This window comes from Elaeis guineensis, chromosome 2 (genome assembly GCF_000442705.2).
Source record: "Elaeis guineensis isolate ETL-2024a chromosome 2, EG11, whole genome shotgun sequence".
Lineage (NCBI taxonomy): Eukaryota > Viridiplantae > Streptophyta > Magnoliopsida > Arecales > Arecaceae > Elaeis > Elaeis guineensis.
This window is the reverse complement of record NC_025994.2, coordinates 110259697-110275764: the sequence shown is the minus strand read 5'-3', so window position 1 is coordinate 110275764 and position 16068 is coordinate 110259697. Positions and strand designations below refer to the sequence as shown.

At 40.8% G+C, this 16068-nt stretch overlaps 2 protein-coding genes across 2 annotated transcripts; one reads left to right on the top strand and one right to left on the bottom strand.

The window, feature by feature from the left end:
- Positions 1-3778: 3778 nt before the first annotated feature.
- On the bottom strand, positions 3779-5945 carry LOC105048881 (transcription factor bHLH150). Its single transcript, XM_029265348.2, has 2 exons — positions 5352-5945; positions 3779-4059 (listed from the first exon to the last, which is right to left on the bottom strand). The coding sequence occupies exon 1, from the start codon at positions 5856-5858 to the stop codon at positions 5397-5399; it is 462 nt and encodes a 153-aa protein (XP_029121181.1). The 5' UTR covers positions 5859-5945; the 3' UTR covers positions 3779-4059; positions 5352-5396.
- A 3728-nt stretch (positions 5946-9673) lies between these two features.
- Positions 9674-14014, top strand: LOC140855364 (uncharacterized). The gene is made up of 6 exons (XM_073251249.1): positions 9674-10775; positions 10899-10990; positions 11096-11193; positions 11941-12256; positions 12803-13075; positions 13295-14014. The coding sequence occupies exons 1-6, from the start codon at positions 9674-9676 to the stop codon at positions 14012-14014; spliced, it is 2601 nt and encodes an 866-aa protein (XP_073107350.1).
- Positions 14015-16068: the final 2054 nt, after the last annotated feature.

Here is a 16068-nt window from a genome sequence, read left to right as displayed (position 1 = left end):
GTTTGATGCCCGACAATGATATTTAACCAAAGAAAATTTTGGTCCAATTTTGACTTGTTTCATACTGCATGGAGTTAGGTGGTGTTAATGGGAGTTGTATCCAGCCCACTGATTTGAAAAGCGTCTCCCTTGCGTTCATTGAATTGAAGGAAAGATTCAATAGAAATTGTTTGCACCCTGCAGCTTCTGAACTTTTTGACCAAATTAACTATAACTAGTGAGAACAAGCCACCGACTCTAGTTTGGAATATATTTGTTGTCATCCGCACTAGTGATATTGATGTGCCATCAACTGTCCTTAAGATTCCCGGAAAACACAAGCCATCCATGGGCTGTTGGTTTCAACCATATTGTCTTGCGAGTTTTCACTCACTCACTGCTAGTTTGGCCAGATTATTTTTGATCAGTCAAATTTTGGCAAACCAATGATGAAAGGGAATCTGCATTTCAAAACATTCTTAATCAATTCCTTGGTGTTTCTTTGACATGGATTAGGTCAAATTTTTTTCGACTTGGACATACTCAAACTCGGACTTGGTCGAGGTGCTCATGTAGTGCATCAAGCATAGTTTGAAGTAACAGCATTTCTAATAAGTGCCACAGGTTGCACTCAAACAAGTGATGGCGTGGTCACAAACCCAGAATTATTTCTGTGAGCCATTAGGTTAGTGCCTAATACACTTCAACTTAATCTGCAGGATAGTTGCTTCCCATTAAGAGAAGTTGAAGCTACCAATACTAGAATCCTTGGAATAAACCAGTAAAGTTTTGATCTGAATCCAGGCTAATATACAATTTGATCCATTATAGGTGCATTTGGTTTGCGATATGAATTGAAATTGGAATCGGAATTGGAAATGGAAATCAGAATAGTGTTCATGACTAGATTTGGAATCAAAATCCGAATGAAATTTGAATACCGGAAGAGAGTTATTATTGGGCTTCCGGAGATTGAGGTATTCCTATTTTTCTTTGAAATTAGAATGGAAAGAAAGAAAATGAGAATCTCTCCGATCAAGTTGGATAGGGAGTTCCTTATTCTCATTTTCACTCTAGAATGCAACTTTCTCCCACCAAACATATCTTAAATTATTTGTTTCTCCTTATAAAAATGTATCTTAGCACTGGGACCACGTTGCGTGCAATGGAACTCGCGATCACTTCCCCTGTTCCTGTCACATTATTTCTTGGTGTTCCAAGTCAGAGGTTACTGCCGTGTTGTTTGCTAATTGTTGCTGCAATTATCATTGCTGCATGGAATAGCATAATGTTATTACTACCTCTTTATCTTGAAATTATTTAGACTGGAGATTACTATTCATGGCATAAGATGGATGTTTCATGGACCCACCAAAATCTACTATCACCACCTCGCAGGATATCACGGTCCAGATGTATTGTAAATTTATGACATGGGGACCAGTCCCTTTCTTCTTTGTCGGTCAAATTCCTTCAGAGGAAGATATGTCTCCATGTCCACTAGTAAGTCCATTTTGCTCTGCCGTATAACAATAACAAGTCACGTATAAAGGTAGTCTTGACGTTTGAACTCTTGAATTGCATCCAAAACATGTTTGAACTCTTAAAAACTTTTGCTGGCGTGTTTCATCTTTTGACAATACTTTCAGTTCAAATGTTTTCTTGCATTGCTTCTATTTTTTCCAAATGGGATCGTCAAAGCATTGCTCGTTGATGAGGTTGACACATCATGGCATCATGACCTTTAGCAATTCAATCCTTTTCATTCCTAATCTAATATTATTGTTGAAAAAAGAGGCCAGCGAGTTTTATCCATGTGTCTATCAATCTTTCCACCAGAATTAATATTAATTTCTCGAGTAAAACTTTGTTAAAAGATAAATGATCCAAGGTGTTCTAATATAAACATTAATTTTTTCAAAAAAAATTTGTCTTGCTCAAATTCCTGTTTTATACCTATCTTCAACCACTCTTATCTCTTCCAAATTTCATTTACTTCGTCATACTTACCTTCCTAAAATCTTGTCTCTTTACAAACTCTCACACTTCAATTCATTTGAAGTGTTGATAAATCTCAAATCTTATTATTTTTAATGTGCTCTTGCGCATTTATCTGTATACTAGCTTCAAATTTTTTTAAAAAAATTGATGCATCAATAACTATTCTTTTCGTGAAATTCATCTCTCTTGGGATTTGCCACATGAGAGAGCAACTTGAATTGATTTTTATCAACCGGTGGTAGAGGAATCCTAGTATTCTAGTAGCTCTGCATTCTTAAGATTGATGGATGGGTTGTGCACTACAAGGTTTAAGATAACATCGATAAAAGTATCAGCAGCTAACAATGCAATGTCCAAAGGTTCCAGAGGCCTTCTGTCATAATTTCAGCTGGACCAAGACTCCATTTACTTCAAACCAAATATGCCTTGGGTGTAGATACTGAGTTCTGAGCAGCTACATGTGTTCCAGGATCTGTAGGTGGAGATTTTCCCAACAACTGTTTCTAGTTGTTGTTAGCTGGAAGATAAGGATTGCTATAGAGGAAGACAACTGTGAAGTATATTAGCTGTAATTGTAGATGCTATCGAAAAGGGAAGCCTAATTAAACTAATGTAGCTAGGCTCAGTGTGTAACAGCAGTAAAAGCTGAGATGGACGTTTGGTACCACTTTTATGGCCTGGATGCTGCAGACCTTGGTTGTCTAAACTTTTGGCTTCTTTTGTCCTTACCAGGTTTAAAAATATAAAAAATGATAGGCATTCTCTCAAATGATGCAAATGGAAGGTCATGGAAGAAGCTATATAGTAAAAGTTGGCCTTGTGTTTTATTGTTTAAGAGTAATTATTTTTTTGGGAAGAACAAGGATGATTGACATATTATATCTCGACAAATTTTTTTTTTTTTTTTAAAAAGTGTGACTAGGGAGAAAATGTTTGAAGAAAGCATAAGTGGCTTTTGTTGAATATTGTCTGAAATTTTTATTTTAGCAGGATTTGTATCGTAGATTATTTGCGTAGAAGGTTGTGTTTGGCTTTTCTTAGACAACCAAAAAAGAGATTATCACTAAAAACTAAGGCTTAGGAACTTCGTCATCATGTGTCTAGCCTATGATGCGTGCTTATGAGAAAGAGGTGTGGTTTAGGTCAGCCACACCATTGAACGAAAATGTTTTTATTGCATTCTAAAGCTGTTCATAATGCATATTTGGATCTGTGTATCATGAACCATGTATTTGCAACGAAGGGAATGCAATGAGCCTCCAAATTATGCTACTGAAGAACATAGGTCCGTGAGTACGTCATTTTTTTTATGTCCAAGTGCATCGAGTCATGTTCTTTTGAAATTGTAATTTTTCTCATCAACTCTCTAATTCCATGTCTTAAAATTTTGACAGCGGAGATTTCAAGAGTTACGTCAATTTCATGATTTTTCAACTTATAATTTATCATTTTAAAAGAAAAATGCTTTATGTACCTCAGCGGGTGTCTAAATGAGCACATCTTGTGTTTTTGTTCTTCGGGGGGGGGAGAGGGGGATGCTAGGATTGAACCATGAAAATTACAGCAGCCTCCTTTTTATTGCACCAGATTTGGGGTGCACGTAGTAGTTCTCTTTTGAAAGAATTGTGCTTTTCAATATTTTTAACTTGCCGATGTTTATCAAACTCGTGCCTTAAATATTTATGGTGTTGTTTGCACTCATCCATAGAGCTAAAAACACATATTAGAAATTCTTCTATACTAAATTGCTAAAAAGAATTGTAGTTATTTCTTTTGATTGGAAGAATCATATTTTTTTGAGTCATACATAAGGGAGGGGAAACACAGCCATGAAATCTACAATGCTTCATTTTACCCAAATGGATTCAACATATGACAAAAATAGAAGATTTGTGCTGCCTGATGGTTTCCTTATTTATCTTTTCCTTTTAGTTTATGAGGAACGGATGTGGCAAAGGCTATGTATATTTGAAGACTTCACCATTCTTTGGGATACATTAATGTTGGTTGGTCTTTGTAGATGGCTAAGGGCTTCTTCTCATTCTTGAGCTTGCTCCTTGCTTGATCCAGAGTGGCGATCTAAGAATTTTTTTTTCGTACAAGAAGAAGAAGAAGAAATGAGATATTCCGTATGCAAAAAACCTACGAAAAAATCGAATGAGGGCAGGATTCAAATTCATGTCTGCATCCCCTAAAAAAAAAAAAAAAAAAAAAATCCGAGTCTGAAATATCGACCCCCCTAGAATTTATCAATCACTGATATATGTATTAGTCTCATGTGATGAAGAAAATTAAATTAGGATAAAGGAAATTTTGGACCGTGACATAAAACGGCTACATCATCAATTATTCCTGTATCACATAATCCACTTTTCTAAAAGCATCCCAGACCCCTGTCTAGATCTCACAACCATGCTCCATATATTTGAGTTGTATAACACATGCTTGACTGCTTCCCTCCCAAACCTCACCATAGTTATAAAACGGCTATGATATAGGTGAAATTTGGAGTGGCAAAATGATACTTAAGATTATGTCTCAATTTGCACCAAAAAAAAAAAAAAAAGGTTGCATTTGATGAAATTGTCTTGTTTCCAGATCACAATTCTTCAGTAGTTCTGTCTAAATTCAAAACTTTTGAACCATAAATTTTGACATGTTGTTTTTGTAGTTTTGATTGTTAAAAGAAGAAAATTTGCTACAAATACAATGAAAGATAGTAAGTTTTGAAAACCCTTATCGAAGCAAAAAAATCTCCAATTCATGATTCTGGGAATTTTATCAGTCTTGCCAGACATTCATTTTAAACTTCTAATATTAGGCTTTTGCTTTCTTATGGAAAAGAAAACACATGAGATTATAAATTTTCTAAGTTTTGCATGACATCCGAAGGCACCCTTCGTTCTTCAAAATAAAATGAAAGAGCTGATCAAGAATGATTTCATTCTTTTCTCTCTTTACCGTTAAAAAAAAAAAAAAAAAAAAAATTCCTATCAAGTGATAAAGGAAAACCTAAGTAACATAACAATTCTTCTTGTTCTTCCTGCTACCACTTCTGGCCCACAAACCACCCTTCTCTTCTTCAAAGGATCCCACACCCTACTTTTCATCTTCTCACCTTTCTCCATGACATGATCACTAATTCCCATATACATCATTCTACAATTAATTTGAAGCTGGCTCTTATATATATATATATATCAAAGTGAAAATTTGGAGTACCAAAACTAAACAATATATAGAAAAGAAGCAAAAAGAAAAGAAAAGAAAGCAAAGAAAAGGAATTAAAGAAGAAGAAGAAGAATTACTTGCTACTAATAATTTCCCCCTTCCTCTCTCACATTATGATTATATATAAGGAGGTTACTTACAAAGACTGCAAGGGAAAGAAAGAACCCAAGAAGAACGACCCCTCATCACCGTCCCATCAACCTCTTCTCCTTCTCCAACCCATCAAGCAAGCTGGCAAGCGCTCTCATCACATTCACCTGCCCCTGGAGCGCCTCGATGTAGTCTGCCGTCTCCTCGAAGAGCTGGTCCATGGGCAAGTCCTCCCCGCCCGGGACTAGCTTTTGAAGAGCTCTCACCCTTCTCTCTATCTCCATTACCTCTTCGTCTCCGTCTTCTCCAACCAAGTCTTCAGCCACCTTCTTAGGAGGAGTTGAGCCTTCTTCCTGGCAGCCGCATGCACTGTTCCCTTTCCTTCGGAGGAGGCGGCCGCGGAGGGCGCGACTCCAATGGCGGCCGCTGGAGGACTCAACGAGGCCCATCTCGGCCGCCATCTTGATCCGCCTTCCCCTCTCCAGGAAACCGGCATTGATGGGGGTAGGTGTGTTGATGAAGGAGAGGCTTCTGTTGTTGTTGTCTTGGTTCTCCATGGTTGGTGTGGTGGCTGGTGATGTGTGGTGTTTGTTTGGGTGGAGAGATCCAGAGAGAGAGAGAGAGAGAGAGAGAGATCAAAGTGGGAGGATATATAAGAAGGAAAGGAGGAGGTGGTGGGCTGGATACAGTTACTGCTGGGAATTCTGGAGAGAAATGTAAATTTGCCAGCCAAGAGGGGGGGTCCACTTGGAGCTTGGCTTCACAGCCACAATTGTTCTTGGATTTCGTGAATCACCTCTGGCAGTGCACTTTGCAGTAGATTGGTCTTATTGTTTGGGCCTGCTGGTGCATGGCTTGCTAAGCTAATGGCCACTGTTTGATTGTTTTTTCCCTCTCTCTCTCTCTCTCTCTCTCTCTCTCTCTCTCTCTCTCTCTATCTTTTAAATAATTTTATTATTATTAACTTTAAAGACGATCTTTGGATAATTTGGCATTGCATAAGCCCCTTCAAAGCTTCTAAACCTTTCTAACCCCAATAACAGTCATCTTTGATATAAACCTCCCCACATATTTGGTTTTTTAGTTTGTTGTTGTCATATTAAGAATTTGGATTTATTTAGGAGCATAATAATATTGTTGTGCTTCTTGGTTTGTGTTAGCTAATGGATACAAATTATAAGGTCACTTTCTTGTTGAAGATCTTATGGTCTGCACTAATATTTCAGCAAAACTTTTGGATATGATGTGTAACAAACTGATCCATGTTAGTTGTTGGGCATACATTTTATATTGAAGGATGAAGACTTTTAGGATCCCAATTATGCACATGAAAACATGTTACAGCATGCCTAGGTAGTTACATGTTCTCGATGTGCCACTTGCGAACTCAGATGCACATGCCTGTCCTTTTAGTAGCTGGACATGCTAATCAATTAGTATCTACTTACAAAACTAATGAAGCATTAAAGTCAAAAGGGACAAGTTAATTGTCGGGTCTCAACCCAAAAATCTTATCAAAATCAAATCTATCTACTCCCAATATTGAAGCTCCGTACAGCTCATGAAATAATTCGAGTCATCCAATTATTCTTGCATAGTTCATGCATTTAATTTACATTAAATAACGGCTGACTGTTTTTAAAAACTCTCTGCACTCAATCATCAAGAAGTAGTCGTACCTTTTTCTTTTGGTTACTTGAGAAAGGAGTTGATGCAGTCTGCATCTTGATGCAATCATGTTACGATGCTAATATGTACCACAGGATCAGGGTGTAGTTTATGGTGTTCGCTTGGCACAGCCCCATGGAGCACATGGATGTCCTAATGTCACCACACTAGCTAGGATCGATGTGACCTAAACCAATAACTTCCGGAAAATGCTCGTCTGAGTGATCGGTAATCAAACTGTGGTTTCTAAACTGTTCAGTGAATAAACGTACCTCAGTGGTAATCTTTGTGTATGTGCTTCAGAGAAATTAAGATCCAACCACCAAACATAATAATCTTAAAAAACAAAAGGTTGATTGCTAAACTATCTTAGAGAGAGAAGGGGGGAGAGAGAGAAAGAGTATATAGTTATGTATAAATTAGTCATACTGGTCATTTTATAATTGCTATAAAGGAGGAATGGAGGGATATTGATAGGATCACATCCTAACACCACCATGTACCATCTGCTGCCCCACTTTGGAACTTTTATTCATCCCTCCATGTGCCTGCCATGACATCCCCCACATGCCAGCACTCCGACTACAAAAGAGAATACAAAACAAAGCAAAAGTTACCTGGTCGGACCGTCGGACTCCTGTCAGTAGTACTGTACAAAAAGATGTAGATCGTACCGCCCACATCACACCCCATGGGAGAGATTTAAGGAAGAATCCAACCTTATTAATTAGCCCACATCCATCTACCTCCTATCTCCTCCTCTCTCTGTTTTTTTTTTTCTAATACCTCCCTCCTTTTAAATCTTAAACACAATACCATACCACTTGCTACCGCACGTAATCCGAGAAATCATTTGAATACGATTTAATATAATCATTCTCCTGGGGTAAAACTGTGGTGTAACAAAAATATAGGTTGTTAGTTCAAACTATATATATATATAGCGTATTCACTCTTATATATCTCGATTTTTTTATGAAATTTATGATACCTTGAAGATAAGTAATGCATAGTCGGATGACTCCACACCCAGTACAACTAAAACCTTGATATCTATCCATTTGATTTTGGTCCACATCCAATCTGATTCTCTGATGGGAAAGATTTGACTTAAAATAGTGTCAGACCCTCAGAAAATCCGGGTGTGCTAGAGAGTTGCCTAGAAAAGGAGCTCACCAAGCTCCTTTGTAGGGCACCACAGCCCAGTCGAGCCCCAGCAAAGCGACCACCAAATGGAAAGCAAAGCAAACGGTTGAAAGCCTCGGCTGATGGATGCGAGCCCCCATGTCCTCGCATCATAACTTGAACCTAGCCCCCCATGTGCTCCCCTTCTTTCCCCACGGCCCGGGTCCCAGCGCGCCGCGCGTCGGCCCTCCCGGGGCCCCGCGCGCGCCCGCGCGCGCGCGTTTTGGCGATTCTAGGGCGATCTTGTAGGCCATCTGGGGCTCCATGTGGCCAGGCGGGGTGACGCCGCCCGACCCCACCTGTCCCTCTATGGTCGGCGAATGCCACAAGCTCTTTATAATTCTTTACGAAAAATTATTGCTTCGTTTTTCGTCCCTTGTCGCCCCGTTCAGCGAAGGTCCACTCCTGGCTGAATCCATCAACCAACGTTTGGGGGAAGGGTTGGAGTTGGAGACTGTTTTGATGCTGGCCATTTGTCTACGTTCCACCACCCTTTATTTTTTTTCAAAAAAAATAGTGGTTATTATGTGGTGATGGGGCATTTGGCGACGTGGGCCTTCCACATGGCATGTGCTTGTGCCCATACCATCACTACCGTTACAGCCTGCCACCCACATTGCGTTTCATATATATCTATATATATATCGGAAGGATTAAGCTTAATTGAAAAAAATATCTAATTAAAGGACCAGGAATTTATTCCATAGCATATTCTTGATTATTCTTTGACATATTCTTGTTATTCCCTATCTGTATTTGGGTCTACATATTTGTATTTATAGGTCTTTGTACACACTTTTGATTAAAAAAAAAAAGAAGAAATAATATCTCCTTCTCTTTCATCATGGTATCAGAGCATCCGGGTTCTGATCTATTCTTTCTTCCTTCCTCTTCATAAAAAAAAAAAAAAAAAATCCTTTTCCCTCCGCCCTCTTCTTCATTATCTGCCCTCTTCTTCACAGCAATCTTCCCGGCCGAAACCCCTTCGCCGGCATCCACCGAGTCCATCCGAGCCTCTTCTTCCCGGCCGAAATTCTTTCAAAGCTTCCGCATCCACCGAGTCCATCCGCAGCCATCGCCACTGCAAACCTCTTCTTCCCGGGTCCATCCGCAGCCATCGCCACTGCAAACCTCTTCTTCCCGGCCGAAACTCCTTCCTCCACCTCCCGGCCAACCTCTTCCTCTTCCTCCTCCTCGTCTCCCACCTCTGCTTTGGCGATCTCTGCTGCTTCCAAACCCGGCGTTGTGCATTCCTCTTCTTCCTCCTCCAGCCCCCGAAGGCGTCGCCGGTGACGGCAGCAATCCCGTGCTTCACGGGATCCATAATCGGTAAAAGCCACATTTACCGCAGCTTCCTTTTTTAACCCTTTATTCTATTTCATTTACAAAAAAAAAAAAAAAAAAATGGAGAACTTTTATGCCTAGATACTTAAGAAGCCTGTATCTACAGTATGTCCGGTGATTCGTGTGTCTGGTGATTCATTGATAGTGTGTCAGTGAGGTTATTATTTTTGTTTGTATGGCCAATCCGATTACTATGCAAGATCTTGAAGGTCTGCTGGATCGGCTTATTACAGTTGCCACTCGATCAGGAGGTTCGTCAAGAGATAGTGGATTGCTGAATGCTCTTCAAGTGGCTGTAAAACTTGATGGCCCAACGACATATTTACAATGGGAGAGGAGCACTCGTCTACTTGTACAAGGGCGAGGCTTGGAGGGATATCTCACCGGCACAAAGAAGAAACCTGTTAATAATGAGCAGGATATGGCCCAATGGAGAATGGAGAACTCTGTTGTTCTAGCATTTCTTCTAAATACCATGACATCAAATGTGGCAAGAAGTGTGCAATTGCTGGAGACTGCACAAGAAGTCTGGGAGACGGTGGCCCAAATGTTCTCACAAAAACAGAATTCTGCTCAAGCATTTGAGATCCGTTCTCAATTACGTCAGCTTCGTCAGGGAGATTTATCTATTACTGAATATGCCACCGAGTTGAAACGTCTTTGGTCCGAAGCTGATCATTATATAACTTTTGCTCCACAATGCTCCATCGATGTTGATGGATTTCAGAAATATTTAGAAGAAGAACGGGTCCAGGACTTTCTATATGGTCTGAATCCGGAATATGAATCTGTCAGAGTTCAGCTCCTCGCCAGAGATATTTTACCTAGTTTAGGTCAAGTTTTCTCTACTGTTTTAAGCGAGGAGACACGGCGACGAGTGACTTCTGACTCCAATAGTTCTATAAGATCAGCTCTTACCGTACAACCACAGCAAGTAGGTGAGAAGGTATGTTTTCATTGTAAAAAGCCTGGGCACACTAAGGCATTTTGCTGGGATTTCCATGGCCGTCCAAATCAGCCTGGGCGTGGTAGTCGAGGCCGTGGTGGTCGTCGTAGTGGTGGAAGAACTGGAGGACAGAATCATGTTCGTGGATCTGCCCAAGCCAATCTCTCTGAAGAGACCGAGGGTGCTATACACAGCTTATCTACAGAAGAGTATCAGACCTTCCGACGAATGATGGAAAAGTATGAATCATCTTCTAACACCACACCTTCTACTCTGGAACAGTCTAGCCACCAGGACGAATATCGTGATTCTTCCCTTTTTGCACACTCAGGTACTTCATATAAGTCACATGCATTTACTTGTGAAACATCCAACTCCTGGGTAATAGACTCAGGAGCATCCAGTCACATGACAGGGGTACCTAATAGTTTTATTACATATTCACCATGTTCAGGACATGACAAGGTCAGAATAGCTGATGGATCTTTTACCTCTATTTCAGGAAAAAGATCCATTGACTGTACTCCTAACTTAAGATTATCATCAGTATTGCATGTTCCATCCTTTCCTACAAATTTACTCTCTATCAGCTCTGTTACTAGAGATTTGAATTGCTCTGTCACTTTTTGGCCTTCACATTGTCTATTTCAGGAGCAGAAAACGGGGAAGATACTTGGGGGTGGTAGAATGCACAATGGACTCTATTATCTATCAACTGATGAGAAAAGTATGAGCTCTTCTTTGACGGGGTATGCATTGTCTGCTGAAAGTGCCACTTCAGAACTTATGTTACATCATCGTAGGCTAGGTCACATTCCTTTTTCTATTCTTAGTCGTTTATTTCCATCTTTATCAACTAAATGCAATAAAAATTTGTTAGTTTGTGATCATTGTGAATTGGCTAAACACACCAGAGCAGTATTTTCTATATCTGAAATTAGAAGTTCTCAACCTTTTGCTTTAATTCACTCTGATGTATGGGGACCATGTAGTATCAATACTCTCAAGGGCCATAGGTGGTTTGTTACCTTCATTGATTGTTTTAGTCGAGTAACTTGGGTCTATTTATTGAAGGATAAAACGGGAGTTTTAAACTGTTTTAAAGAGTTTCATAAATTTGTAGGGACTCAGTTTGGTGTTGAAATTAAAATTTTACGTTCTGACAATGGCACAGAATACATTAATCAGGAGTTCCGTGCGTATCTTCAAACTCACGGAATTCTTCATCAAACCACTTGTGTTGATACTCCTGCTCAAAATGGAGTTGCCGAAAGAAAAAATCGGCACCTATTGGAAGTAGCCCGATCCTTACTTTTTACCATGCAAGTTCCTAAATTCTTGTGGGGTGAGGCTGTCTTGACCGCGGCTTACTTGATCAATCGTATGCCTCTAAGAACTCTCGGGTTTTAGTCCCCCATACAATGTTTGAAAGGGTCTACTGATTATGTAGTCATTCCTAGGGTCTTTGGATGTGTTTGTTTTGCTCGTGATCATAGACCTTCAGTAGGAAAACTAGATCCACGAGCATTAAAATGTGTCTTTGTCGGTTACCCTGCTACTCAAAAGGGATACAAGTGCTATTATCCTCCTGAGCGACAAATGCTTGTTACTATTGATGTTACTTTTCGAGAAACTGAAGCTTATTATGGAAGTCATCTATCTGATAATAAGACACCAGAATTATTTCTTCCGGGTGACTTTCTATACACACCAAATTCTGGTGCCCAGGGGGAGTATCCTAGTATTGAGAATGATGTTCAGAGGGAGCCTAGTATTGAAGAGTCCAGTGTGCATTCACCACCAATTGCCCAGGTATCTCCACCGCTTGAAGCTTCTTCTCTAGAGTCTCCTAATGGTAACAATATTTCTACTACTTCTTCCATTTCTAATCTTGATATTCCTATTGCAAAACGGAAGGGTACTCGCTCAATTGTTCCTCCTGCTCGTTACCGTTATGATATCACTAATTATGTTTCATATAAGAATGTGTCTCCATCTTATCAAAGCTTTATAGCTGCATTAGACTCTGTCTGTATTCCTAGTACCTGGCAAAAGGCTATGACAGAACCTAAGTGGAAGGAAGCAATGTTAGAAGAGATGACTGCTTTATCCAAAAATCAGACGTGGGATCTGGTCACTCTGCCAGCTGGGAAGTATCCTGTAGGGTGTAAATGGGTGTACACTATAAAGCAGACTCCAGAAGGCAAGGTGGAAAGATACAAAGCTCGGCTAGTAGCAAAGGGATACACTCAAATATATGGTGTAGACTATGATGAAACCTTTGCTCCAGTGGCCAAGATGAACTCTGTTCGAACACTTATATCATGTGCTGCTAATTTTGGTTGGGAATTACATCAGTTAGATGTAAAGAATGCATTTCTTCATGGAAATCTTCAGGAGGAAGTATACATGCAGATACCACCAGGATTTGAGACTAGAGCAACAGTTGGAAAAGTCTGTAAGCTAAAGCGCTCACTTTATGGTCTTAAACAGTCTCCTCGAACCTGGTTTGATCGATTCAGTCGGACTATAAAAGGAATGGGATATAGACAGAGTAATGCAGATGATACTCTATTCTATAGACATCTCAAGGGAAAGAAAACTATACTGTTGGTTTATGTTGATGATATTGTAATAACAGGAGATGACCATCATGAGATTAAACAACTCAAAGGAAAACTAAAGCAAGCATTTGAAGTAAAAGATCTGGGTCCACTAAGATATTTTTTGGGCATAGAAGTTGGACGATCATCCAAAGGTATTTTTCTGTCACAACGAAAGTATGTACTAGATTTGCTTTCTGAGACTGGGATGTTGGGGTGTAAACCTGCTACTACTCCAATAAATCAGAATCATCGAACAGTGACAGATGGTGGAACTCCTGTTGATCGAGAAAGGTATCAACGGTTAGTTGGAAAGCTGATATATCTTTCACATACAAGACCCGACATAGCCTATGCTGTCAGTGTCATCAGTCAATACATGCATGATCCACGAGAATCACATATGGAGAGAGCTTTCAGAGTATTACGCTATCTGAAAGGATGTCCTGGTCGTGGTTTGTTGTTCTCCCAACACAACACATTCCAGGTTGAGGGATTTACTGATGCAGATTGGGCTGGATCATTGGATGATAGGCGATCTACTTCGGGGTATTGTACATATGTAGGGGGTAATTTAGTTACCTGGAGAAGCAAGAAACAGTCAGTGGTGGCTAGATCATCAGCAGAAGCTGAATATAGAGCAATGGCTCTAGGCATATGTGAACTTCTTTGGCTTCAGAAACTGCTTCAGGAATTACAACTTCTAAACAAATTTCCTCTTCGGTTATATTGTGACAACAAAGCAGCGATTGAGATTGTAAGCAATCCGATACAGCATGATCGTACCAAACACATCGAGATTGACCGTCATTTTATCAAAGAAAAGATTAATCAGGGCCAGATCTGCATTACCTATATTCGGTCCTCTGATCAGGTGGCAGACATTCTAACTAAAGGGCTTAGCTCATTGTCCTTTTCTGGATTGACTGACAAGATGGGGCTTCGAGATATCTTCGCCTCATCTTGAGGGGGAGTATTGGAAGGATTAAGCTTAATTGGAAAAAATATCTAATTAAAGGACCAGGGATTTATTTTATAGCATATTCTTGGTTATTCTTTGGCATATTCTTGTTATTCCCTATCTGTATTTGGGTCTACATATTTGTATTTATAGGTCTTTGTACACACTTTTGATTAAAAAAAAAAAGAAGAAATAATATCTCCTTCTCTTTCATCAATATATATATATAAAGTTCATCAAATATTCATTGGACGGATGGTTAAGCTATGTTGGGGGATACCCACCGACCGACCGACCGACTATCGGAGGGACCGACCGGCTGGCGGCCCGACCGACCGACCGACTATCGGAGGGCCCGACCGGCTGGCGGCCCGACCACCCGACCGACTATCGGAGGGCCCGACCGGCTGGCAGCCCGACCGACTAACCAACGGCCCGACGGACGACTCTGACTGGCCGACCGTAAGTCGGGCGACAGGCCGACGGACGCCATCAGCGGCTAACTGCGGCCATTCCACGGTCCATTCCCGACCGACTAAACCCAGAGGTCCGGTAGCCGACCCACATGAAGCTCGCCGACCGACGGAGGAGTCCGACGCCACTCTGCTGGCCACCGACCTTGGGTCGGCCGACTCCACCAACCACCGTACGGCCGCCAGACGTTGTCAGCTCTGACACGGACATGCGGCACAGTTACCTAGGGGCATTGTCCCGCCGAGAGCCGGGTCAACCCTGGTGATTAGACGGCTACACGGCGACATGACATTTTCACGGCGGTTCTGACAGTCTACAGTGAGTTGACAGTTCCTCACTTGTCCGCGCCATTAATGATGGCGCCATACTGTGCTCCACTATATAAACCGGGGAAGGCAACAGTGCGAGGGATCGATCCGCCCGTCTCTCCCACATACGCAGGCTCGCTCCTCTCTCTCCCTCTCCCTCTCTCCTTCTCAGAGCTCCCTGTCTGCATTTCACTGTTGCCCAGTCACCTCCCTGACTTGACCGTCGGAGGGTCCCCGCCGGAGCCGCCTCCGGTCAGTGCGGACTTCCTTTTGCAGGTGCACGCTTCCCGACGATCGGGCGACGAGGCGATTGGCCGCAACAAGCTATAATAATGAATAGAGCTTTTCTTTTGAGACCAAGATGATCATATGCGTGGATAACGTTCCTTATGCACTTGTCATGAGCATGGTTGAGAAAAATTATATATGTTTGCGTACTTGAAAAAATTTACAGGCAGTTCATGCTTCATGTGCTGGATGGTGATGAGCATGCGATACCGTGATACGCTTTTGATAAGATGATTCCAAACTATAGACTTGAGTGTCATGGTGGGATGTTCCTTGCCAAGTCAATAGAGGAGGATGTGTACTTTTTTTTTTTTTAATTCTTTCCGGCAGATATTTGAAGTACACGATCAAGGTCAACAAATAAAATTTACTGGAAGTCCTCATCTCTTCACGCAGCTCGTCCTCAATCGGAAACCTTTCATTGCGTTGTATATTTTGGTGGTTGAATGGCAGTATCTTGAGATAGACAATCTACAGATTTCACTATTAGCTTCGTGACAATATATACATATATTTAAAAGTCGTGGGATTCCCCAATAATTCCTCCTTTTTTATGGTACAATCCCAATAATTCCTCTTTATTAGAGGCACACATCCCAAGCTATCTTTTTCCATCGTTGCAATTTGGTCGGGCGCTCCGGCCCTTTGCAAAGCCAAAGCTGTATTTGTCTTCCTTCAAAAAGTATTCTTTTAAAAAAACAGCCTTTTTAGCACAAGATGGATGATTGTAAGAGAGGCCGGTACCATTTTCGTTGTTATTTGAACAGTGGGATTTGGATGAATCCAGACAGTATTTTTCGCCAATACGACCGTCCACGTTAGACTTATTCCGTGGAGTAACCCGCCGTGGCCTGTTATTCTTTTCAATGTTATCTCAATCTCTTATGGTCTTACATCCATAGAACATGATATTTGGACTATTCTAAGATTTTGAAATGATCGGATGAAATTTTTAATTTTTTTATCTTTATGTCCCCTACTCTTCCTTGA